Source organism: Calonectris borealis, chromosome 10 (genome assembly GCF_964195595.1).
Source record: "Calonectris borealis chromosome 10, bCalBor7.hap1.2, whole genome shotgun sequence".
NCBI classification, from domain to species: domain Eukaryota; kingdom Metazoa; phylum Chordata; class Aves; order Procellariiformes; family Procellariidae; genus Calonectris; species Calonectris borealis.
This window is the reverse complement of record NC_134321.1, coordinates 21905102-21932655: the sequence shown is the minus strand read 5'-3', so window position 1 is coordinate 21932655 and position 27554 is coordinate 21905102. Positions and strand designations below refer to the sequence as shown.

At 41.6% G+C, this 27554-nt stretch overlaps 1 protein-coding gene across 5 annotated transcripts in view; it reads left to right on the top strand.

Moving 5' to 3' along the window:
* The window catches only part of VGLL4 (vestigial like family member 4), a 121545-nt gene that overhangs the window by 57698 nt on the left and 36293 nt on the right, over positions 1-27554 (top strand). The window contains exon 1 of one of the 5 annotated variants that reach the window (XM_075159372.1): positions 15342-15980. The exons of the other annotated variants lie outside the window; for them this stretch is intronic. Within the exon in view, the coding sequence (XP_075015473.1) occupies positions 15899-15980 (82 nt within the window). The 5' untranslated portion in view covers positions 15342-15898. Of the gene's footprint in view, positions 1-15341; positions 15981-27554 lie in introns of those variants that run through there. 5 annotated transcript variants of the gene reach the window in all.

The window sequence follows — 27554 nt, the reverse complement described above, 5'->3', positions numbered from 1 at the left end:
GTTCTGCTGACCCCAGCACCGCCGCATCTCTGCTCTACTTCATTTTTCTTAAGACGTATGTATGAAATACTGGGAAATCTTCTCCACTTCCAGTGCCGTGAGTTTAAATTGTTAATTATTCATCCGCGTATCTGGCGATTTGCATTTCATGCGACTGCAAGTGTGGGCAGGAGCGCGTGATATCACCGCGGCGGAGGGGCTGAGCCGCGTTCCCCGCTGCAGGGCAGTGCCGGTGTCGGGGCGCTTGGCAGGGCAGCGCCCAGCCGAGGGAGACGTGTTGGGAGTTGAAGCCGGGGCTGGTTATGCAGCTCAGCAGAGGACAGCCCAACGCCGTGGTGTCTTTGGGTGGAGAGCTCGGGTTTTGATCGCTATTTTTTTCTCTGGATGCAGCTTGGCCACTTGGGTGATTAAATCCACAACCAAAATAACTAGCAGAGGAGGACTGAAAGAGATAAAAAGGAATGGAGACTGTTTACTGGTTTTCTTGCATTTTTCTTTTAATTGCAAATAGTTGTCATTGTACTTCGTAGGCTACAACATGTGCAGACATCACAGGGTTTTATTGCTTGGTGTGACTTACAGGAGATGCAGTCAATTGTTCCGACTTACAGGAGATGCAGTCAATTGTTTCACTAATCCTCTTCCCTATAGCCTGTAGGATTAATTTTGGTTTGCTTTCCTTTCTGTGATCTTAACATTGTTTCAGGGAGGATTTCATTTATGCAGATTTAGATTGAAAATTGGAAAAGAATAATAATTTGAATTTTTCCTGTTTTAAACAGTTTTTACATTTCTTCATCTTATTCCACTGAGTAGCATTGTCGAAAGTGTATTTTAAAATACTTCTGAGAACATGGAATGATTTAGTAGAGTATCTACTTGAATAAAGTGTGTGATAAATAAAATTAAGCCTTTCCAAAAAAAGGACAATAGGTCATCAGCTCTCTTAAACTAAGCTGTATATTGCTGAGATTTTATTTGTTTGTTTGTTTATTTTTAATGAAGCCAATAGCATGCACGGAGAAATGTATTTCACACCAGTTCTGTTTTAATAAACTGGTATAGAGAAAAATGAGCCTGTTTTTTAGAAATTGTTATAGATGCACACATATGTGTACATATACGTGTATGTATTTATGTACAAATACATAGCCAGAATAGGTAGCACTGATTATTTTCTTTTTTTTTTTTAGTGACTAGATGCTTTGTAAAATCCTAATCTCAATTAATTATATATCCAATGGACTTTAACAGCCTGGGATGTGACTCCCCCACACACATGCTAAAAATCTGGAGTAAGATGTGGCTTTTTGCTCTTTTTTTTTGTTTTCCTTTAATAAAACTTTTTTCCTGTAACTTCATTCAGAATGAGTTACCTATTTCCAAAAATAAATTAAGATAGGAAATAGTAGGGGAAAAAGAGGAATTATTTTCTCCGTATTTAAAACCCATTAATTCTGGTGACCTTCTGTTCTGGAGGAGAGATTTGAAGTCTCACCTTCGTGTACTTTCTACTGCCCCTGTAAAAATCTGTTTAAGTTAGCCCCTAGATTTTGAATGTTTGTGCCTACACCGAATATACCAGCCCTTCAGGTGCGCGGGGTCTGGGCTGCGGGGCGCAGGGCGGGGGGACGGCAGCGCCCAGCCGGCCCCGGGGTGCCGGAGGAGCTGGCTCGGGGGTCTCCGGGGCTGAACTGGGGGGTGAGAGCGGAGGGGCGCGAGGTCTGAGAGGAGGGCGAGCGGGGAGGCAGAAGGGATGCTGGCAGGAGAGTCTGGGAATTGGGACCGGTTGGGCAAGACTTGGGACAAGTAGGTACTAGTGAGAGTGCTGGAAATGAACACGGGAGCCCGGGACTGGGAGCACAGGACTAGCTACGGGAGGGGAGCGAGGCTGGCGTCGGAGGTCAGGTAGCAGAAAGATGAGCTGGAAAGGGGTCGAGAAGGGGCTGGTAAGCAGTTTGCCTCTTTGGCGGAGAGAAGAATTTCAGCCTCGCTGCTAATTCTTGCGGGTACAAGTTTAGTGGAGTAGTGGGGATAGTGCTGGGGGGTCGTTCTTTTCTTTTTGACTTGCCCTGTTAGGAAGATCGTATACTGAAATGCTGGGTTGAAAAGAGATTTTGAAGGTGGCGATTAAATTCAGCTTCTATTTTCAAAATGCACGGTATAGAGCACTCCTTGTCATAAGCTATTTTTTTACATAAGGCCTTAGTCTCATGTGGTGAGAGGGACAGTGCCTCCCAAAAGGACTTTCTGTATTTGGGTGGGGTTTTCCGCATTGCTTAGGGGAGCCTAAACTTTATTTTCTGCCCACTCTTCAAACAAAGCTCAACAGGCAGGATTATTCAATTCCTTGTAGGTTTTTGCACGGCATTTATCACCGTGCTGCCACAAAGCTTCATAAACCTTTAATTAACCTTTACACCACCTCTTTGATACGATCGTTATTCAGGACCAGAGCCGGTAAATCTTTCTTTACACAAAATGAGGTGAGGTCCTGTGGGAATATAGTCTGCAAGGTAATCAAACGTGATTATGCAGTACAACTGTGTAAGGGCGGCAAGTCAGGGTTACCCCAAAAAATCCTTTTTCTGGCATTTTTTAACTCGCGAGTGTTTGATTTTGACAATCATTGTGATGCTCTTTAAACATTTTTGTATGTTAAAAGTCATATGTAACATTATTTATCCTGAAAGCAGCTTCCCAAGACATGTAATGGAAGGAGCGGAACATGATTTTTGGCTTTTTAATTTATTATGTCTTGTAACCTTTTTGCTGCTTCTTCTTTTAAAACAAAACCAAAGTGAACCAGCTCAGCTAAGACTACCAGCAAACCCAGACTTTATTCTGGAACGTGCCTGTGCATTTCAGTGCCATGTGGTTCCTAGAGCAGTTCAGCCAGGGCTGCTCACGCGTGTTGGAGTCTCGCTTCTAGACTGATACCAGGACTGACATAAACTCAGTTAGGCTGAATATTAAGGTTGTAAACTGAGAGCCTTTGATTTTGAGGATACGGTATCATACTTTTGTGCGTGGTTTAAATGCTTGTTGGTGCATGTTGTGTCTATTTGTCTCTTCATTTATCATCGTTTCAACAAATGAGCAATTCAGACCAATGATATGACTGCTTATTTAATTGTCCTGACCCAGCCTGAGCAATCATTTTCGTATGACAGTTCAATTTCTCTAACTTGGCAATAATATGACTTACGTAATTAGGCTTTTGCCCTACCATTTCCCTCCAGAAAAATGTACTTGTGAATGACTGAAAATGTAGTCTATCTTGAGGTTCTCTGTCCTGGCTCGTAAGAATCACTTCAAGAAAAGACTCCTGTTACTCTTCTAAGTGTAAAAATCACTTTTAATGGTTTTGTTGTTATTGTTTGTGGCTAAGTAAATTACATTCAGTTGGTTGGAGAATTACAATATTGGCAATCTTAAAACAAGAGTTGATAAAGAGTATATGGGTTTTTTTCCCCTAAGAATTATCTGTAGGCAAATAGTAATATTTTGTATAGTAAATTAGTTTGCAGATTGTATTCTTATGTATGTTTGCTGTGTTGAATGGTGTCATACTAACAGGATGTTTCTGCTGAAATAAGGTCTAGGAAAAGTTTAGCCTTATTGTAAAACTTAGTAATTCTCTACTGCCTTATTTCACAATGGGATTGGATTGATTTTGTTTCTAACCATGTCCCCAAATGGAATTTGATACAGTAAGTGTGAGCCATAATTTTATGCTGTGGGTGGAAGGCAAAACTGAAGAGTTAAGTACAATGTCTTTTCCGTCCTGCCGAGTTCTAGGTCTGTGAAAGGGCAGAGAGCAGTAAATCCTGTGCAGTGGGTATCTGGATAATTTAATTCCAGTTCCACACTAGCGTATGGTCATTACTTAAGTCTTCATTAATACGTTCACATTCTTAGTTAGATTTTGCTAATAAGGTTTGCAGTATAACAGCGTCAGTGATATTAGGATCCTCATTTAGCGTTTGTGTGATGTAATTAGGGAAAAAAAAAAACAACTTGCGTTGTTTGTAATGGAAATGAATCTGTTTCCAAAAAAAGGTGCTAACTGCAAATGTCTTTTTTTTTTTTTTAAAGATGATTTTTCTTAAGTTTCTGAATGCAGGCCTGAAATAGGTGGATATGCATTTTGTATAAATAGGACTAGCAGTCATATTTGCGTTCATGATGAATACTGTTGTCTCTGTTGTCTCTGATCATTGCTTTATGGAAAATAAGGGGACCACTGGGACCAGTCCTAATCACCACAACCTTCCAGCATGCTATGTTTGTATACAGTCTTCTGATTTACAAGCCACGTGTGGAAAATGTGTGGTTAATGTTTTTTGCCTATACAATTATTTCATTTTAAGGCACGCTGATGACCCTTGCATGTATAAGATACCCTGCAGCGTTAATAAATTTCATGTTCTGTGTCTCTGAAAGAAAACATTTGTTTCAGTAATGCGTCATCTTTCACATGCGCTATATGCATAAAAGGCAAAGGAATGATAAGAGTCAGGTATTACCACCTTCTCCAGCCAGGTGGGATTCAGTATTACATGATGACTGCTTTGTAGTATGCCCATCTAAAGTGTTACCAACCCAGACCGCTGACCTGTATTATGTCCATTGAGATAGATCTAGGCAGCATTTTAAAAGCAAATGAGATTTATGCAACATCTCATTATATTTTTGTAGGATAGTGAATTCTAGATGTTAGCTTCCATGAGACTAGTGCTTTTGAACCTTACGTTCACAAATTTAGCTTTTTGCGAAGGTGTCAGTGAAGAAAGCGCGTTCTCTGTCAATAAGACTGTGCATGCTGGAGTGATGCGTTGTATTTTTGTATGCTGTTTACCTAGAGCTGCCTTTTTGAGGGGTTATTACTTCCCCCCCCCTTGCCCTTGATGTACATGTCCATGCAGATTTTTGATAAACGTGGTTTATGCCTATATTTTTTTAACTCCCTAAGAGGGTGCCCTGGGCTCATTTCTGCAGGATAAGCTCTGTAAAGAGGACAGGTTTGGTTGACCACAGCAGATGACGGGGTGACCTACACACCAGCAGCCTAACGGGTCAGAGTTGAGGAGAGTGAATGGAATAGCAGCAGTAATTATAGGAAGCAACTGTTTGGGTTCTCTCATGATACCAAGACCAAAAATGTACATTGTGGTATTCTTCAGTCCATTGAGCGAGAAATGCGCGAGGGCGGGACGGGCTGAGCCAGTAAGTCTCTGCTCCACTCAGCTCACCTCCTACAGCTGGTTTTTTTTCTTGCTTGGGAGCTGGGATCTGTCTGTCGGGGAATTTTACCTACAATGGAGTCTGTATCAGAAGGAGATGCCAGGACCATGAGGACCCCTTCCTCTTTAGCCACCAGTCCTGTCACAAAATAATGCCTTTTCACCCTCTCCTCTTGAAGGAGAGAATGTAGACTCCATTATACCCAGGATGAGGACCTTTTTCCAGCACTTTGGGAAGAAGATGGTGTATTGCCGGGTTAGTAGAAACATTGCTTATCTTGAGTCCCTATTCCTGTAGCTGGGAGGACCTGTAGCTCAAGAGAAAGGAAATAAAAAGTCAAGAGGCAAAGGACCAAGACAGAGAGGGGTAAGGTGGTATAAAGCTGAAAGCCATTTCATTTTTGGGGTCTCAGTGCCTCGTGATTGTATATCTTTTGGCATTGTGTGTGCTTAGGCCTGTCCCGTTGCTAGGGGATGGGTAGCAACCAGAACTGGAGAAGCCTGGCAGCCGGTGCGGAGGTGAGAAGTCAGCGTGAAGTTCAAGGCCTGGGGTACGAAGTATTACCCTTTGATTCGGAAGGGCTGGGGAGTTGTGCTGTGAGAGAGAACGGGCGCGCTGGGGCGATCCCTACGCTGAGGTTGATGAGAAAAGCAGGCGCTTGGCGCACGAGAGAGGGATGGAATTTAGGGCAGTTGGAGAACATATCTTGAGCAAGGGCGTTGAGATTGTTGGAAGGGGAGAGAGAAGCTTGTAGGTAAGTGAAAGGGGATGTTAAGATGGGGAACACTGTAAAAGGCTGAGGAGATCTTGGGGACATTGCAGAATATTTGTCTTGTTTGGGAAGCACTGAATTTCAGGAATTGAAGGGGTGGTGGATATGAGTCTTGGGAAAAGACCTGACACGTGCCCATATGTCTGCACGCCCAAGTCCTTTTTTGTCATTAAAACTGTGGTAGTTCTGACCCTTTCCTCTCTCCCTCCGTTTTCCCTGCCCAGTCACCGGGGTTAGCCTGTTGTCCCTGCAGAGCGGTGGCAGTGTCATCCAGCCAGCTGCCACCGAAGAGCGTGGACAGCAGTTGAGTCCTCCTTGCTTTCCCCGAGTGGCGACACGAGGGTGGTCGGTCTGCAGGGAACGGACGGGAGGGCAGTTAGCTGTGAGGACTCCGGGCTGCCTTTGAAGTAGGATTGAAACTTGCCCGCTCTTTCAAAGTTTGGGGTAAGGAGAGTGACAGGAGGTATGGCTGTATAACAAATGTTTTCCTTGAAAACTGATTAAAAACAAGGTGATAAAAAATGACAAAGCTTTGTGCTCTTGTAGCGTTCACTCTCAAATTACTGCAGCGTTTGCGATTCCACGTAGCGTTGAGTAAAATCTGTGGGCAGCGTTCATCAAAGGGAAATTTTGACTTCTTTATGGTAAATCAAAAGCTAACGTTGGGTTTTAAAACGCCGTTTTTAGCATTGTAGTTTGGAAGCCCCGTGTTGCTGTTACACTTTCCATGCTGTGCAATGGTCTCTTCTGCTGAAGATGGTGGGTGATCCTTGTGTGCCCTAGGAAAAGAAGGCTCGTGCCAGCTGTGCGGAGAGGGGAGGAGATGTGAAATACACGTAAACGTAATTCCCAAGACTTTGCTGTTTTGTCAGAAAGCTGGAAGTTAATAACAATTAAAATAAGTGTCATTTTTTAATGTAAAACGTGAAAAAAATATTTAAACCTTCTTGTTTCGATTTTTTGGAGTGAAAAAAAGCAAAAGCCCAGTAAGAAAAGCTAGTGCTGCTTCCACTGAAAAATAGTTTTGATGGAGAATTTTCAGCAGTCTCTAGGTTTGATTTTGAGACTAAAAATGGCCTTTCGGCCATTTGGAAGAAGTGTCTTACCTTGTGCACCTGTAGAACTGGAAAGGAGAGCTTTGATCCACTGGAAGGAGTAGGGTTCCAGCTCCCGAGTAACGTCACAGCATTCACTGTCAGTACTTGTCAAGGCCTGAGAGCATCAGCGATGTTTGCGTTTCGGAGCCGGGAGGGCAGACTACTTTGGAAAGGTTTTCCCTTAAAAAGGGGTTGATGGGGGGGTTATTTCTTTCCTTCCGAGAGTAGAAAAAATTTGTCCTTAGGGACAGTGAGGGCATTCTCTGTAGTACCGAGTGGAAATAATACAATTTTTAACATTCCACATGTGTGTTACATAGTACTACACACATGCACATGTATGTGTATGTATATATCATATACAGTTAAAACATACTCTTTCTTATATTACTACTTTAAACAATGCAAGGGCAACACTTCGATAGCTGAATGTGGTGGTTCTTTTTTCTTGTTTTCTTCTGCTCGATCCAGAGGACAATAGATCCATCAGCATCTCGAGCAAAGGCGCGGTTCTCTGGGTGGCTGGGCTTTTTGTGAGCACTACAATTTGGGGGGACTGTGTCTTCAGGGTTTGGGGTTTTTTTGTGTGGTAAAATAATTCATTAAGGTCGAATACTTTTTAAATAGTAGAGAACAAGACCGTCAATTGGAAAAGAGTAGTCTTAGAACTCAAATGAAATTTCATTTTAATTTAATTAAGTAGTAGGTTGCAAGTTATATAATTGGGTTCTGTAATAGGTACTTATTAAGATTTTCATCCTAACACTTAGGATAAGTAATTACTTTAATGTTTAAAAGCCAAAACTTGATTTGTTTTGTAACAAAAGTTGTAATTGATTTTACTGCATGGTTCTTAGCAAGATAGCGCTGGGATTCATGGTTTTATCTCATTTATAAGGTTGTTCCCTGTGTTGCCTGTAATACTCAGTCTTTGTGCAAGCGAGCTCAACTCCACACGCTGAAGTCGATTTACATACGTTGACATCCAAGTTGAACTAGGCCCTGTGAGTGTATCTTATGTCTCGCCAAGCTAGCTATAAAGGGGGAATCTTTTCAAAGACTTTAGCAATCTTAGAGCTCTTTGCTTTATTTCTAGACCCTGTAATTAGTGGTTTCTTGAAACTGGATTTGCTTCTTCCCAAGCTGAGGGATATGCACAGTAATTTTGAAACCTAGCCTCTAAACATGGTGTGGCTCCTAACTTTTCTAACTAAAAAGTCCTGTGGATGCCTAAGCATCAAGCTGACTTAGAATTGGCTTTTTTTCTTTAATGCACTCTTTTTTTTCCCCCTCTCTCTTCTTTTTTCCCTCTCACTTCTTATATTTCTTAATCCTTGCCCTGTTGACACAATATTAGGGCGTGGCAAAGTTAACAATTCACTGTTTGCATCTGGAGGCTCTGATGGTGTTCGAGACTCTTTGTAGTTCAAGATAAATTATGTTTGTGATTATCATCAACCCTTCAGAAATTTAAATTAGAATGCAAATAACAGGAAAGATTATCAAGATTTTAATTAGCAAATAACAATTTTTCAACCTAGATAAACTAGATTTATCTGTTATGTATTCTAGCTGCATTTTTAAAGTGTTCTTAGCCCAGCTTAAGAGAATAAAAAGAGAAAAACACCAGCAAATTGTGAATTGCAAGGTACTACTGAGAAATGAAAAATATTCTTGGTAAACCTGGTCTTCCTAGCCTGCTGTTCAGTTTGAGTAAGCAGTCAAAGAATGAGGTCAAGATAAATCGGGTGCTATTGAAGGCTTTTCTCATTTGTATTTCACCTCGTAGAGCTTGGCAGCCATCACCTGGTTCATTGCCTCCACTGCCCTGCAGTCTTCGGCAACTGCGAAATAGTTATTTAGTTTTAGAAAGGTCAGCAAATGTGTACTCGGCGTGCCCCTGCTCACCATTCGTTATAAAGGTTTTAAAGACCCTTCAAGCTTTGTAACAACCTGGAGTACAGCTTTTGTGCCACAGAAGGAGACGAGAAGGTAATCGAAGGGCGTAGCTCAAGTCCTGGGTCAGTGTGATCCAACCCAGGGAAGCAAGTGGGCTGCTTCCTAAATTGCCAGCCGCTTCTTTCTGGAGACAAGAAATACCCGCCGGAGCAGCGGTTGCTGCCAGAGGCATCGTATTCCGCCTTCTGCACCCACTTTGTGTTTTGCCCCAGAGAGCTAAATGTGGCCATTGAACCACCAACACACCAAGAGAACCCCAAAGCCAAGCGAGAGGTGCGGTGAAGGCTTGTCTGCGCCCTGCCTTTGTCCCTCTCTTCTCTCTCCTCTTACCCTTCCCTCCCTTCCTGCGTGAAAATGGCGATAGAAAGGTGCGTTTAGTTTGGAGTAGGAGACATAGCTTTCTGGAGGTGATGCAGGGAACACTGGAAAACAGAGGGAGAGGGTTCTTGCTGATGAAGGCAGGCTTTAATTAACCAAAAGCTTTTTGAGTTTTTCGATCTGATATGAAATGGCTGGTTCTAAATTGCTAAATATTTACAAATAAGCGGTCTGAATTTATTATTAACATTCACAGTGATACGCTTTTTCAAATCTATCTCTATGTCTTCAAAAAAGTGAGTATTACAGAATAAGAACCTGCAGTACAGCTAAATATTTATAAAAAATTTTTAAAAAAATCCAGCTCCCACTCTAGGCAAGCCATTACCATCCATTCCTGGGTCCTAGAAGAGTTTGCAACTCCAGATGTTCTTGGGCATCACTGTATTTTTGGTTTCCCTGGCAGTTCTCTTCTTATTAGGTCAGTAGGGAACTGAGACCAGGATGCCTGCTGGCTTGGTCCTTCAGGGAATAGACAGCTTCATAACTTGAGTTCCCTAGCCATTTATGAGTGCGGATGCTGTTAAGTACACGCGCACACTCACAAACAGATTTCCTTACTAGATATTACTATGTTTGGTTTTTAAGCAGGATCGCATAAGTTAGGGTATGACAAGAATGAAAAAGAATATACAAATTATTTTGCTACAACTTCATATTGGGCGTAAGTCTAGTATTTCAATCTGGAGGAACTCCACTGATAACAACAAAAACATCTTTTGTGTTCTATAATGTCTGGCATATTGTTGAAACCTTTAGCTAGTAAAGGACAGGTGAAGCAAGAAGGCATGCACTAGCTTCAGTTCAGAGATGTTCTACTTGGTGGGGCTTTTTCTTTTTTTTTTCTTTTTAAGGCTGTGAAAGGCAGAAGGTAGATTTGATGTGATTAAAATCTATTTGCAATGTACCTTCATGTTTAAAAAAAAAAAAAAAGTGATCTGGAAGAATGTGTGTTTTGATATCTTCTGTTCCCTGGTGCAGTCGTCATTACTTAGTGCTTCGTAAAAAGTAGATAAAATTGGTACGTTTTGTGGTACCTGACTCGCTGAGCGAAGAGTTTAGTTATGCATTATTCTGTGTGGATCTCAGCTGTTGAAATAGCTGTTTGCAAGAAACTTTAAATGTCATTTTCCTTATCTTGCATCTCTGGACTTCCTGCATGTTCAATACATTTTAACTGTATTTCCTTATCATATCTGAATGTATTTAAAAGCAAACACCCCATCTTGCTTAAATGAGAATTTTTGTTTACTTTTTTTCTGTGAAATGTATTCTAACCGAAATAATAAAAATCGAGGTGATAAGTGCAGCAGCTCTGCAGCTGAGTGTGTGGAAAAGGAAAAGCAGTATTTTTCCTTCAGGCACATCGCCACCTAGCAGCTATTAACTAAAATTTGCTCATTTTTTAGTTAAAGAACAAAGGTAAAACCTGTATTTAAGTACTCTTGCTTTATTCTTCCACCTCTTTCTTGGAGCGTATTGAGGTATCAGCTAATAGGTGATATATCATAAATGCCTGTCTGACCTCAGGAGCTGCAGCAGATACTTTTGTCCATCCAAAAAGGGAATTATACTGAGCAATGCTGTTTGGTATTTCACATCAGAGTGCGTCTCACCTCTATAAAGACTGTATTTTTTCTTTCAGTTGCAAAATTGGTCACTGTAGAAATAGTTCCTCTTTGCTGCTGATCATCAAGGGTGAAATTTCAGTTGTGTCCAAGTGAATGGCTTGCGCCGTGTTCTTCTGCGGTGTTGATTCTCGGCCAGTGTCGCGCATTTTCCCACTGAAAAGATGTTGTGTGGCATAGACCAAGCTAGTAAAACTGCACCAAAACCATTTCCTCAGGCTCCTTGGAGGCAGCGGCCAGCATGGGAGAAGAGAGAGTAAGGAGAGAGGAGGGGAGGACTGGGCAGGGCTGAGGCCAGCAGAGAGGAGTGCTCCGCTGTAGCTTGCTTGAAACCGTTTGCTCTCAAGCAGCTCAATATAAGTGCTGTCAAAACCATATAAACTCTTACTGTCAAATCTGATATTATGGACTCGATATATTAAGGAATTGCCATTTTTTCCTGCAAAAATTCAGGTAAATAAATAATACACAATTGTAGGGATTTATTTTTATGTTAGGTCCTATTATTGGTCAAATAAGCCAGGACTATATATTTTTATGGTGGAAAAGTTTTATCAGCATTTAGGAACCGGTGACACAATAACGTACTACACTCATAACATGCACTGTAACTCCTTGAAAAGGTAAGATTCTCAAGCTTTTTTTAAATCTGAAAAACACTCTGCTCTTCTCATCAGCCATCGGTACATCGGCATCAGCGCTTTAGCTGGGGCAGATGTTTGCTTTCACAGTGAACCTCCCGATTGCCCTTCTTTGGTCCGTCACAGAGTGGTCTCAGCCATAAATTAGGTTCTGTTCAGACAACAGAAGCGCAGCAAGAGTGCCCGCAGCGTGCCCCAGCTGCCCAGGGACATCGGTCCACCTGACCAGGCATAAGCGAACCCGGAGCAAACACATGGAGTGTAGAGGGTTGAGTCCACCGCACCAGTTGCTTCACGCTACTTTCGCAGAAATACCACTGTGTTCTCCAAGAGGGAGAGTTTTGGTATTTTCTTATTGTGAGAATTGTAGAAGAGCAGCACAGAAATCTTGTCAAACTCCACCCTAATGCAGGGACTAGCTGTCAAAATACATATTTAGGCTCTTGGTTTTGACAATGGTGATGTACCTACTCATTAGAAACTGCGTGGTTTTTTTTCCTCATTTGCTTTCCTTGCCTCACAATACTGCTGTGATAAGACATTCTTGTGTGAAGACTGAATTTGCTTTCCATATTAAAGTGAATCAGAAGATCGCTTAAGAGGGTGAACTATCTCATCTGCTGTGTGTGATAATTAGAATCAAATCTAATGTACTTCGATGTGAAGTCCAGAGTGATTCAGAAAGACACGTGGATTTTCAGTTACCTCTAGGGGATGCTGTTGTGTTAAAAGTTCCAGTTTTAAACATTTTATATGTAGATATGGGTATTTATCTGCCTTATAGAAGAAGAGTGTGTGCAATCCTATAGGAAGTACTCTAGCTAATACAAAGCAGAGATACTGCAGCACATAATTGTGTTTGCAACTATCAATGTGTAGAAGAACAGAATGAGCTAAGGTCCTGGGGTGAGGTTAATAGCTTGTTTTTCTGTCTATGTTGCATCTAACCCGCTGATGCATTGATTACTGATTTCCGTTCAGTGGAAGGTATCTCAAACTGGTGAAGTGTTTGATGAACAGCAGTTGGAATCAAGCAGTTGGGAATTCTTTGCTGTCAAGAACAGAGTACTTGAGTGACCCTGTCAGTATTCAAGGTTAATGTCTGCTGGACTTGAATTTGTTGAGCTGTTAAGTTTTCTTTCAAAGAAAGATTTCATATTAATGGATTTTGGTTTTAGAATGCTTGGCATATATTGACATTGATAATTTTCCCCCTTATTCTTTCACTAGGCTTTGCCTTACTTTCAGTATAGATATTTTAATTTAGAAATTCATAAAGCGCCCAGTGTTTGGTAGCAGTTTATTATTATTTAATGTGAAGCATCTAAGTTGTTCATTACGCAACACTTGACAAGTGTTAATCATAGTGTATACTGTACTGCTGAAAGCCATTCACATAATAAAGTGATCATTACTCTCTAAAAACCTGCAGACCAGTGACTACTGGTCTAATAAAGAAGACTTCTTTATTAGTGTCTGGACAGCAAAACTGAGCAGTCAGTGATTTGTAGACAATACCCAACCTTGCTTTTCCAAACAACTTGAACAAACATGTATCTTTGAATATAGAGGGAAATTTATGTTGGTCTTTGAACTATAATGCCTTGCCGCGTTATGTGCAAACCCTGTCTTGTAGACCACTGCTCTAAAGAAGCTTAGAATATTGCTTTCTTTTCTTCCTCATCACCTGCACTTCCCGCAAAAATGTAAGTATTTTAAATTGGAAAAATTAAATACTTATCTCTTTTTATCCTTCCCAAGCATCCATAAAATGTGCTGTATTAATGTAAATTCAGGGATGCTTTCTATATTAAAAACTGTACATATCAGAAATATTTTCCCCAAAAGCTTTGGCATACTTACAGAAGAAACTTGCATTTCATGCTGAAGAAACGTGCCTCTCTTTTGTTAATGTTGTAGGTATGGATTTTTATCGCAGTTTATATCTTAAAGGACTAAGACTTCTCGATGCCTTTATTAAATGGCTGGTTTAATCTGAAGCATTGGTATAGAATATCTTTGAATTTGAGTATGCATAACGTGATCTGCTATGTAAAACTTCTAGTCCCTCTGCTTAAAAATCGTAATGTTCTTCTCTTTATTAAAAACATTTCTCTCTCTAGAAAATACCCACATTACTTTGGTCTGGAGATGTGTGGTTGCAACTTTTGTGGTAACAAATCCTGTGAAGCAAAAAAACAACTGCAACCTTTTTATGAGGTACCATCCAAGAAATGTGCTGTTACCTCAGCGTTCAATACCCATAAGCTTTTACACCGTGTTCAAGTCTTGAAGATTAATAGCACTTCCAATTAGGAGAGTGCCGTCTTTGCATACAAATAATCAATAAAAGACTTCTTGACCTTCAACTTCCCAGCAATGCAGAATTCCTTTCAGGTAATTTGTTTCCTGCTGTATTGAATTCAGCACTGCTAGTGGACATTCTCCTTCAATTGAAGCATATAGGTAGATAAAGCACAGGACTACTTTTTTTATCTGAAGTGAGGAGAAACCTTATTTGGGTTCTAGGGAATCTTCCTTGGAGATAAATTTCTTATTCCTATTTATCAGTAGTAACTTTGACTAAATTACCTAGTCTCACGGAAATACCCAGAACATTCAAGCAGTACTTTTCAAAATGCCTTGACAAATGTCACTCCCTGAGTTGCCTCTGTAATGTAATATCTTCCCCTTCTCTAAGAGAGGGGAGAAATTCCCAGAGTGGAAATGAAAGCTTGTTATTAATTCTCCCTGACTGTATGCTCTTGCCTGTGCCATTACAATTCTCCATCCCAGAACGGCAGGGATGAGTTGTGTTTCTCGCCACAGGACAGAGGGAGGCAGAGGGAAGATTAGGACTCCAGTAGCTTTTTTTTGTTTGTCTTAGACCAAGCTTCCCCAGTATTTATTTCTCTTTTTCTATCAAATCGGACTTCAGGTGCTGATCAGGCGCAGGAAATGCAACCTGATGCCCACTGGGGTAGCACATGCTTACCCCCGTACAGATGTTCTGCCCGCTGGTGATGAGTCATACACATCTGTATAAGCAGCTAGAGCCTTTGTGCTCCAGGGTCGGGCTGCAGAAGGGCTGACCACATCCTGAGATGAGAGCAACTGCTCTGAGAATCTCCATCATTCGTGTCGTCTGGACTGGAGCTGTAACAGCTGTTAGAAATCCAGAACACGGAATGTTTAGCTGCTAATAGCCCTTAAATCAAATATGATAGTGTACACCTGAATTGTAGCAGTGAGTACGCAGTACCTGTCAGTATGCGTCAGGTATACCCACTGTACCTCATTTCTTTAGTTGTAATTGCCTTTGTCATACCAGAGCTGCTGTTCTGTTCCATTACTGTAAAACAGCATTCCTTTTCGCTGCAACAGTATTGGGGCATGTCTGAGGCCACGCTGGGGAATGAAGGAAACGTTTAAAAAAAGAACTAATTTTGAACAGCTCGGTGTAGCTCAGTGCTCCTGCTCAGCAGGCCGACCAGAAAGTTGCTCTGGAGCCTGGCTCGGCTCCTGCCCCGCGTCCAGCGGAGGCCCCTCTGCTCCCCGCGCCGCCCTGCTTCCTCCTCCTCCTCCCGCTGCTGGCAGCGGCAGCGCCGCTTCCTGTCAGGAGGGCTCTGACATGGCCCCTTCTGCACAGGCCCCTTCCGAGCCGGCTCTCCGCCGCCTCCTCCTCCTCCCCAGCGCTGGGTGCGTTTAGAGACGGCTCTGGTGCAGCGAACACCCCCGGCACTGAGCATGCCCAGCCCCGCGCCCGCCGCGGGAGGAGGCGGCGGTGCCTGCGAGTCAGACCGAGCGTAGCCCGCCTGTCAGCGCGGGGAGCTGGCGGCGGGCGGTGAGCGGCACGGGCCTGCCTTTGTCCGGGGAGGCCCCCCGCCTTCTGCTTCCCCCCGCCTCTGGGTTTCGTTTGGGTTTTTCCTGAGAAGTTTTTAGACAGTCTCCTTCGCATGGAAGGACGCAGCGTGCTTTAGCCTTCAGAAGTTCGGAGGGGGGAGCGCCTGCGTTTCAGTCCCCCCAGCTTTCCTCCGACGTACCTCGCTCACCCGGAGGCTGGGCCTTGGGCTGGTGCAGCGGGGCAGGCGGGAGCGTGCCGGCACCGCTGGCCCGGCCGCTGCTCCTCCACCTGGGCGAACGCGAACAAGCTGGTCTTCTTTGCTAGCCCGATAAATGCTGTTGATGAAGATGGACCTGTTGAACTACCAGTACTTGGACAAGATGAACAACAACATCGGCATTCTGTGCTACGAAGGTAGTGGTCTCCTCTCTTTTGTCGGGGGTTTTGCGTGGTTCTAAGCGTGAGGTCTCCCTCGTGAAATCCGTCCTGCGGGCTGAGGTGCCTCGCGGTGCGTGGTGGTGGCAAGGCTTTGTTCAAGGGGAGGATTTTTTTCTTTTAACTTACTTTTTCTGCTCTTGTTTCACAAGGAGCATTTTTTGTCCTTGTTGCAGGAGCATTTGTAATTTGATTTTTCTCTTAAAGATAACATTAGTGAGATTAAAGGGCCACGCGGCTTTTGTGGCAGGTAGGGTTTTTGTTCGCGGTTTCTGCAGCCGTGGAAGAACCGCTGCGCGGGGCGGGCGTGCCGGCTCGCCTACGCCTGCCCCCGCCGCCCGAGCCGGCCGCTGGGCAGCCCGCCGCCCCGCCGAGGCGGGAGGCCCCTTCGGACGGAGGCCGCGGCCGTTCCCGCGCGGGCCCAGCCGCCCCGCCGCGGCGCTGCCGCCTTCCCCCAGGGCCCGGGGCCGTCGGCAGCTCGGTGGAGAGGCCCATTGTTCGGCCTCTCCTTCCCTCCCGGCCCGGCGCTGCCGCCCCTCCTGGCCCCGCACACCCCTCCTTCCCCCCGGGAACCACCCCGCGCCCCAGGCCCTGGGGGGGTTGCACAACTCCTTGGGAAGGGCGGGGGTTTCGTCCCCCCTCGCCGGACTCCGGGTTTCACTTCAGCTAACGTAGGCTGGCGTTTGCTCTGCGTGTTGTGAGCGCTAATAGTCCCCTTCGGAAGCTGCCTGAGGTAACAGGGTACAATCACGGTTTCTTAATCTAGCGGAGTTTTATCTACGTGCAGTTTGAAGAAGTGGTTATGGCTTGGCCTTGACTGGAAAGAAAGGCACCACTGAGCTAATTCAGCTTGGCAGGAGAACTGTTTTTGCTCTAGCCACACACAAGCATTGCAGAAATCTTTCTTCTGATTCAGCAGGAACATTTTCCATGTTCGTTTGGAAAATAACTTGCTGTAGTTGTCAGGAGAGAAACAATGAGGAGCATACATAGGACCAGGGGCTGGCTATCCACGCTCTTCAGAAGAAGGCCAGGCCAGAAGACAGGGAGCTGAACCTCACTTTGGAAAATACCACCTTTTCTATCAGGGCCACGTTTCTTTCCTTCGGGAAGTGGAGGGGCTCCCTGTAGAGCTCTTAATGTCTCTGTTCCATTTTTTTCTTTCTTTTCTTTTTCTTTCCTGAACAAATATGTATATATTTGCTTGAATAAAGCTCTTTTACAGAAGATTGAGCTTGCCCGTCAGTACTGAATAATATAGAGCTGGGATTCAATAGAGTTGAATTTTCAAGACCTTTCCTATCTGGTGCTTTCTTCATTACAGCAAGAAAACTAGTTTAAAAAAAAAAAAAAAAAAAAAGAAGAACAACTTGCAGGATCCTTTAACTTTCTCATTGCTCTCTGTCGTAACCAATGCTTTCTTTGGAAGCAATTGACAACTTCTGAGAAGACCATGAAGTTTTGCATAAAATTCTATTTATGTGGTTCCTGAGTGTTTTGTTGGCTAATGCAGAAAAACTGTAGTTTTGGCTCATTAGTACAATTCATTATAATTATGCCTAATATTTATGGCAGATTCTTTCCAGCCCCTTTTTTCCCCACCCTCTTCCCCAATAATTGTTATTTGACCAGATCTTAGCTTTAATAGTTCAAAAGAACAGGAATACACTCTACTATAGCAGTCTTTGTTTAGTTTAAACATCTGTTGCTATTTCCCTTATTATGGAAGTTAACATTTTTAACACTAAAATAAACACACGCAAAATGAAGAAAAGAAAAGCAAAACTTCAGTGGTGTTTATAGTGAGGTGTTTATATCCCAGTGGTTTAAAAAGTATAAACACTGGCAACATCTGCAGTGAACTCAAGGGGTGTTTTAGAGATGCCTACAGATCTTCCATGCCTCTGCCATAGTATTTATTTTATAAGTGGGTTGTGTCAGCAGTGATGGATCTTGTCCTTTCAGAGACACTGCTGCAGTAGTAACTATATTGACAACAAAGTGCCCTTTCAAACTGAATTAATTAGGATTTATTGAAGGTCATACTTGAACTACTTATAAATAGATGCCTTCCTGAAAAGTACTTCTGCAGATGTAGGATAAGATACAAATACATTGTATGATGTGAAAGTAGGTTTGTAATTTCAGAGGAAAGAATTGTGGACCTATATGCCACAGGAAATAATGAGAGATGGATTCCTTATTCCTTTAGAATCTCTCTTGAAACACTTGCTCTTGCTTATTGAGATAATTGGTATGCTGGTGAAATGTGTCATTATCGTTTTATGAGGTTTACTAGCGGTTTTAGTCTTTCACCTTTGGCACAAGCCACTGGAACTGTGCGCCATTGATTTGTAGCTGCAGCTTATGGGTAAGGGATGTATTGGTACGTAAGAAATAGGAAAAGTTCTTCCATCATGTGCATTTGGCAGCCCTTTAGTTAAACGTGGAATAGACGAATATAATTTACATCCCAAGACGAGTCCTGCTTTTTCTTGCCTAGCAAGAGTTACAGATAGCAATTTGTTACCTGCAAGCTTCAGGCTACTGAGTTAATGCCAGCACTTGGTTACTCTTCCTTGACTGGTAGGGGCAGGAAACCTCAGCTATGTCTTAATCTCATTCTCTTCCTGAGTAGCGTCATTCATCATCGTGCTCCAGTGAGTATGGGAACGTTTATTGACAGAGTGCTGTTTAGTTCATAACTAATCCATATTTCTGATTTTGGCTTACTCAGTGGAGGTCTGGGGGAAGCAAGTAGAATGGCGACTAATAGAGATGGGATCTGCTTTATGGACAGAAAAGTGTCCTTTTGTTGAGGTTGGGGGAGAAGTGGGAGATCTAGAAGTTCTCCCATTAACCGCTAAGAAGTAATCGGCAGATTTAGCTGACCGTTTCGTAGCATGGAAGCTTAACTGAAGTTGACTGTTCTCTCAAATGTAAGAAAATTTTTTTTTTTTTTTAAACTGTGAGGGTGGTCTAATACTGGCACAGGTTGCCCAGAGAGGTTGTGGAGTCTCCATCTTTGGAGATACTCAAAACCTGGCTGGACACAGCCCTGAGCAACCTGCCCTAGTTGAGCGTGTTTTTGAGGAGAAGGTTTGGACTAGATGATCTCCAGAGGTGCCTTCTAGCCTCAACACTTCTCTGATCCTGTAATATGATGGGAAGTTTGCACACTCATAAAATTAAGACAGCCACAGCCAGCAAAAACATTATAACCAGTGATGAGGAGAGAGGGGTTTTGAATGGGGGTCCACAACTTTGAACCACAGAATAAAGCCATTTCCTTTCCTCAGAGTTGTTTGTTTTATACTGGTAATTTGTGCCCTTTTGAGGGTTTTCTTGATGTTATTACTAGCTTTGAGCTCCTCCTGTTGCCCCATGACAATCTCAACTCTGATGCTTTTGGAGGAGTATCTTAATTTTAACAACACGGTGTTTTTTTAACGAGTTGCATAAAAGAGAACATTTGAGTTTTGTCTCCCTCTCTGGTGAAAGAAAATTTTTAAATCATTCAAATGAGAATGTTTATTCTTAATCATTCAGATGAGAATGTTTAGTCATGGGAACTGACAGTTATATTAGCAATGATCAACCATTTCAAGCAATTTATTGCAATATATTTGGTGCAATAAGAAAGAAAAGAAGAAATAATTAGAGACTTGTTGACTTAGCATCTGGATGCTGATTGTTAGCATGAATACTTCTGATATCCTCCTACTAAACATTTGCTACCAGTGATCAACAATGGCCAGTTTAATGAGTAGTGCTTTCTTAACATTGTTTTCTTCCTAATGAGCTCAGAGACATTAGAAAACTCTGGGGAGACTGTTGTCCTCGCTGAGGTGCAAAGGCCACGAAGCAGAACCATTCTGTACCAGTCTGGCATTCCCAGTGCTTCCTATCGAATGACAAGCACTTGATCCGGGCACGTATTCAGAGGTGGAACATCTGCATCTTGTTTTGCAATGGAAACTCACTTCACTTCAGCTGAATATTCTTTCTCCCAGAGCCTTGTGTGTGAGGTAATGGCAGGCGGGCTCAGAGTTAAACAAAACAAATCACAGGTGATCCGGCTCTTTGACTAGTGCAGGGGCAGCCGAGCAAGTTTTGGCTCTCCTTTCCGATAGAATATGTATGAGAAGGTGCAGTCTCCAAGTAGAAGATGCGTTTCGTTTTGTTGTTTATCTGAGGGACTGTACAGATGGCTGCCTGTTGGAAGGCAGATCTCTGCCTTCCTTCCTCTCTCTCCCGTTTTCAAATGCTTTGTGTTATTACTGCATTCTCAAGGCTTGAACTGCTGTGCTGGGAAAGGTATAAAGAAATGCAATAAGATGCTAAGAAATCCCCCAGGCATGTTATGAGACTTGGAGCACTCAAAATAGTTATACAGAGTTCTCTGGACAGTCCAGAAGACTGGATTTTTTTAATGAAGAAAATTGGATCCAGATTTTTAGAAAACCACCCCTTTTTGGTTTCAGGACAGCTTACATTAGTTAGTGGCATATTACATAATTATTTCACTGACTTCCTGTAACAATGAAGCATTAGTTGGCTACAGCACTAAGCTTGCAGGGCTATATGTCTTCTTAGGGCGCTTTGAATATATGTATATCATGTTGAATATATGTATATCTTCCCAAAAAGGCCTGTTTCGATGTTTGGTATCAAACAAGGAGCCTGAAACAGATTCTGCTAACTTCATTTGCTTTTTAATGAAATGTAACTTGTTTTCTTAAGTTCTGAAGAATAGTTTCCATCAGTTTTCTTTGCTGACCTTGCATTTTACTCCGGGCTTGTAACATCAGTTTCTCCTATTAACTCCAAAGTTTGGTTTAGTTTCTAAATGTATAAAATGACTTTAACACTATTCTTCTATTAAGAATTAGTGGAATAATAAATGGGATAAAAATCTCCTTCATGGTGACTTAAGTGTTCTTATTTGTAATGCAGTGTAAAATTTCTGTTCAAAGTAATGTAAATTAAGATGCACCTATAGAATGTTCCCCATTTATAGAACATTCTGTGGATTTTGCCTTTTCAATGTCTTTTTATCTTCAGGAAAAAATAAAGAGCTCCAACTTCACAGTTGGGCTTTTCTTACTCATTTCCTCCTAGCATGAAGTTGGGAATATCCTTTTCAGTACTGACATCAAAATTCAGTTTATTTTCCTCATTCATCAAAGGCAAGATAGATTTAGGTCATACTTAAGCATTTTTTTTTTTTTCCCTGGAGTTCTGTTGTTCTCTTCACCCTTAATGCTAGTTCAGCATTTGTACTGAGAACTCAAACAAGGAAATTAAAAAAACAAATATAATAGCGGGTTATCCCACAACTTTCAGTAGATAAGATAGGCAGCACATTTTTTATGAGATAAAAGGTAGTGAGGTTTGTAGCAGTAAGTTGAATTCTGTGTTAATGAGCAATTTGCTTAAAGGCTGTAACTTGTTACTCACAAGTCAAATTTGTTACAGTGCCAGGTCTCTTTGGATATAAATCCAGGGATTTTAGGAGACATTGAAAAAGCTTAAATTGCTCCAGAGTTTGAACAATGCACTGTATTGTATGGAGAACTGTTAGAGAAAAAATAAAGCTTAAACAACAGTCTTCATTGTGTGGCATCTAAAATTATGAATGAAAAAGTTCATCCATATGTATTGGTTTTGCCTTTTTTAAATATCTGCTTTGCATGAAAATAGTTGTCTATTAATTTCTTTCTGAGGATTAATACAGATGGGCCTTTATGTTTGATTTTGGCTGAATAGACTACAGAGTTTTAACATGCTGCATGCAGACAGTGTGCCAAGCAATTTAGCAAAGTTGTTTACACTAACAGTAATCCAGCAGGACAGAGCCTATAATTTTTCACTGATAATAGTATGAGGTAGTGATGAATGCAAGTTTCTGGAGGAGTATTTACAAAAATGGTATTATACTTTTTCAGTGTTAAGGAATCATGAGTGTTTTTGGTTTTAATTTCTTTTTTAAAGCCAGCCAGTTTTTTCTTCATCATGCAGTCTGTATCATCTCCCTGAAAGTTACTTTACAAATCAGCATGGAACGATTGCTGGACACACAGAGTCATTGTTTCCTTTCCCTTTCAGCAAAAGCCATTCGCTTTGGAAGATAATTGACTGTGTGATATAGCACTGCTAGATGTTGTATAAGCACTATGCCAGGACCGTGGGTGCAGTAACATACACACCACGAGCGCTATGATGCACAGTTTTAATCTCCTGGAGGCAGATTTCCCTTGGTGCTTCATCCAACAGCTTTTTTTTTAAGAAAGAGCCAATGTTCTCCTGCCTGTCATCTCCATCGTCTCGTGCCTATCATCTTCTCACGCCGTTACATCTGCAAGTTGATGTAATAGCACATGTGGCTTGGTGTGTACTGGCAGGTATCTTGGGAGTCTCGGTGGGATGGAAAGAGAGGCCATAGATCATCCAGCACAAGGGCAATTTTGAACAGGCAGTTGAGCTCTTAATTAGGGTTATCTCTGTCAACTTGTAAACCTCATGTTACAGATGGATGGAGTTGGAAGAGTTTTATTCTTAACATCAGTAGTAGTTTGGCACCGATTCAAAGGTAAGGCAAGCTTGGAGCATTTTAGTTGTTAGGAAGAGCTCCATACAGCTTTTTCTTGTATAATCTTGGTGAAGTTGAAGTAGCGGTGTTCCTGGGACCACCACAGCATGGGTTCTAGCCAAAGAAAAAGTCATCCAGAAACTTCAGCGAGGTGGTGAGTCCTCATCAAAGATCTTTAGATATCTAGGGATGCAAGTCCTGAAAATCTCAGGTAAAAAGTAATATGCGTGTGGGGAACAAGTGTGAAATGGAGTTTAGAATGTTTCCTTTGCCCAAGTTTCATGGCACTGTTGGGTATCAGATTTTTTTTTAAAGTAACACTTCTCTTTTTTCTTTGGTTTTTAACTTTGTTATTGCTAGTGTTAAAAACAAGAACTTGTTAAACATAGTAGTGCATGGTGCAGTCCAGCTTTTCCCTCCAAAAAAGTTACATGACACTTTGTGCCTCGTTTTGTCTGTAGAGGAAAAGATCATCCACAATGTAGTGTACATGGATGGAGGAAGATAGTATTTGGGATGAAGTGGAATGTTACAGCCTTTGTGGCATAGGAGGAGGAAAGAAAGTGTGCCTTCAGCAGGGAGGTGCCAGTTTAGTTCCTTCACAAAAGATGTGGCTCCTGTCTTTGCATAATACACATCGATACAAGGGTCTATCTTTGATTATTTTAAGACATGTTCTTTTTCACTCCTCATCATTTTGGAGTGTTCCTTGTCAACTGTGAGAATCGAGCATTGTAGTGTGTAACTTTCCTCCTGTTCTTCCAAACGTTGCTGGCAGGTTCCAGGAAATATATTTGCTCTCCCAGGAAAAGTTTGGAACCGGTTGTGTTTAAAAAGCAGTAGTTTTTCCTGGAAACCCATTTGACAGGGCAGGCATGGAAACCACTCAGCAGTACACCTCCCTGGTTTGCAGGACTTAATATTTATTCCTCAGAAATAGGTTTTTTGCCTTTAAACATGGGTTGTATTTAGATGTGAGAGAGATTTAGTAGACGAGCCTATCTTTTTTGCCCGGGATAGGAATGGCACTGCTGTGTGGGAATATAAGCCAATATTGAAATATTTATTATGTTTTATTTTAACCAAAAATCACAGAACAGCAGATTGGCAATAGCTTTCGTAGTTACCATCTACAAAGTGCCCAGCCTAGCAATCCTTTACGTAAGAAGAGTGAAAACTAAATCCTGGATGAGTTCAAACTAAGAGCTGCTAAGTGGATCTTTTGGAATAGCTGTTGTCTTTCTGAGAGTGAGTATTTACTTGTTTTAAAAATGGTATTAGCGCACTCTGGTTGCATTTTAGAAATGGTATTGTGACTTCCAGTTTTGTAACTTGATTGTTAATGTTTAGTATGTCTCACTTCTGAAAGTAAATTTAGATATTTGTAATATTAGCAGGTTTTGACACTGTCAGAGCAGAACCTTTCAGAAAATTACTCTTTCTTGGCTCCAGATTACTAAATTGGAGTTGTTTTCTCTGTGATGCATTGGTAATTGTAATTAAATGGTCGTATGAAGAAAATCAAAGTTGTCCAGTCAAAAGGAGACTATTTCTAGGAATCTAAATTATGTAGGAAGACCAGTAAATGCCACACAAGAGCTAGCCAAGTAAAATAAGACTATTTAGTTGTTCTGTTTATATTCTTTGGAAAGTAATCTGTTCTAAAGCAGGAGCTCTACTCTTAGCATATAGAAAAAAAAAAGTTGACAGAACTATGGCACCTCCTTTGTGGTGGTTTTATACAGAACACATTAAATGAAGATGGGGTGAGGGAAGTGCTGTATGATTCATATCGGACAAGTTTGAACTCAGTCAGTTTCTTGGATTTAGTATAAATATTTATGGCATTGAAGGGGATCTTTTTTTTTTAATATGCTTCCTTGTGCTCCGGATCTTTTAGCTGTCCTCCTCAGACATCTGGTGTGCATTGCTGCTTGTTTAACCCCCACCCTTCAGTTTTCATGCTGTGGCATCTCGGAGAGCTATCGCAGTCACTCTGTGGTTGGCGTAAATTAAATCTCATAGAGCCAGCTGGGAGAATGCTGACGTGCACACTTTTCCTGCTGAATACTCTAAAACCAGTGGCTACAGTTAAAGAGGTGAACACTTTGCTCTTGTCTTGCTGTAGGCATCATACTGAGCTATTTACCAAAGGTGTCAAAAATAGGAATTCCAGCATTAGCAATGATGTTTACAGATTCTTAACTAGTTTCTCTCTCTTAGAAAAAGCTTCTCTTATCAGTGTTTTATAATAAATGTATCTTAGTTCATCAGCAAAAAATATTGTTATCTTCCTTTAAAAATCCTTAGAAGTCCTAATTTCTAAGACTGTAACTGTTTAGAGGTACGTTATGCTTGCCTTAATAGCTAATCTGTGGATGTACTGAGTTTTTCTTTGTAGTACAGTAAATTGAACACTACCCTGTTTGGTTTCAAGTGTTTCTCAATGAGTCCATTTAGAAGCAAGTATGATAACAAACATTTTAATACTCATTGTAACACTTTTTTTTTTTTTTTAAAAATCCTCTCTGCAGAATCCTAGTCCTCACAGAAGCCTAGTTAATTCAACCTTCAGCTACCCCCATGAAATAAATAGTGAATGTTACCTTTATTTACAGAAGGGAAAAAAGAGCTGTAATTGGTTAAATTCACATAAGTCAGGGATAAAGCTGACAGCAACATTCAGAGTGCCTTGATTGTAATACTTTGCTGTAGCTGCTAAACCTTGATGTGATCTGTTGGTAAACAAAAAGTGCTTTTACCTGTTTGTTTTGAGATATGCAAATAAAAATGTAGTTAATCAGCTAAGCAGATAAAAACTCTGATCTTTGAAACTTGGACTGAGGATATATGGACTAGATGCTTTCTGGTCAGCACTCATGGAGGGAACAGGAGGTGTTGGACTAAAATCTATTGTGACTGTGGTTCATCTATAGTGGACCCCTTCTAAACTGAGATGATGAAATCTGTTTCGGTGGAAGTAGTTGAGTCTTTTTAGCTGATACAAGGAATGAGCTCTTACAAAGAACAGTGGGATGGAAGAATTTTAAGTTCCCCCATTTGAGCCGCAGGACCTCTGCAGGTCTGTTCTTTTATACTTGAGGCCTGTTGAGTTGCATAAAAGGAATGTGCCCACTGATGCTGGCAGTTAGTTTTATATTCTCTTCAGAAGATGAGTTGGGATAAGAAACTTCAATTAAACAGCAGTCCAACTGTGGTCATGCAATGCACGGCTTGGCAGCAGGCAAGCTGATAACCCATTTATGACCTAAAGCAGTGCTTCCAAACCTTTTTAATTAGTGCAGTGTCTCACTGCCCCTGACATGGCTGTTTGGTTCCATTAAAAACTTCATGGTAGTATTTAATAGAGTGCCTGCTTAATTATGGGGTAGAACATCTTTAATGTGTGATGGGGGTTAGAGATCTGCAGAAATGTTTAGGATGTACATCATTCAAGTAAAATGGGGAAGGATTTAACAGATAATTAACTGGGGAGTGATATCATAGTAATGTAGCAAGAGATTTAATTCCCGGATCCTGTGGAGCTAGTATCATGTGAATGGTGGGTCACAGACATACAACTGCACTTTTTTGTTACCTTCGTTTTATCAACCCATCTGCACGTCCCTGTCTTTTCTGTGTTTTGTCAGGAATGAGTCGCCTCTGCAGCTTTGAAATAAATAAACAAGGAGGCCTGGAGTTAATTTAATCAAAAGGGAGATTCAGTAGGTATAGGGGGAGGAAGACAAAGCCCTAATTAAAGGTCTTTGAAAAGCAGAGTGTAACTTTGGTACTGCTCACCCATTCCAATCCCATGACTGTCAAGATAACTTCAAAAATACGAATTTCTGCTTGTTCCTTGCTTTTCCAAGAGTTCTGGAAAACCTGCCCTCAGTGCCCAGAAAACTGTGAGAAAGGCTGTTCAGGCAGCATGTCATTTCTTGGTAGCAAACACAATCCCTCCCTCTCTCTTTCCTGCCTTAGCTTCCCCTTGGAGAGAACATTTATTTTAAGTGACCCTGCAGCTTGGCCCCATAAGCCACCCTCCTTCTTGTGAAATAAACAGTCCAGCTATGATTTAGACAGGGCTCCCATCTATCCCTTGGCACCATAGGGTTGTCCCCCTTTTATCTCTCTGAATCTGACAACCTCTAGCAATCCCCATCACTGCATAGTAGCGCTGACTATTGGAGTGGGTAGGAGCGTTAATTCAGATCCATTATCTTCCGTCCTTCTGAGGAGGAATTAATAATGTTCTCTGGTACCAGGTTTTTCACAACTGAATCTTCTAGCGCAACAACAGTTTTCAAGCTCTTGTACTCTGTGGTTACCTAAAATTTTTTCTGTGGATCTCTTCATAACGAGGTTTTTTTTCCTCCAATAAAATTACTTATCTTAGTTGCATGTCATGAACCCAAGATTAAAAACTGCTATGTCAGAGGCACAAAATTAATTTTATCTTTTTGCTTAGTGGTGGTGTGTATCTGTTTGTTTTGGAAGACAATCCTTTCAGAAGCAATGGTAATATTTTGGATTTTTTAATGTATCTTTCTTTATACCAGCACCCGTATCCCTGGAGAAATTATATGGCATCCTTTCTTCTTCATCTCATGAGCCACACTGTTCTCTGGGCTTTTCTAGAAGATGAAGTCTTCACAAGTTTTCGGTTATTAAAACACTACATGTGAGCAAAATCTGAGGAAGAGTGTTGGGTTGTGTCTCAGAATAACACACAGCCAGTGGGTTGAAGGATCTATATTATCCAACCTCGTAGTGCTTATGACGAGCTTGAATTCATTCTCTTCTACTGGCTGAGGCACTGGCTGGGTCATATCTCAGCCTACTGCCATCAGTTACAGTAAAATTCTGCACATAAGGAATTGGCAAGCTGACACCTCCTCCTCATTTTCTATGTAAACAGCATGATCAAAAGAGTGTCTTGTCTTCATCTGAATGGCTCA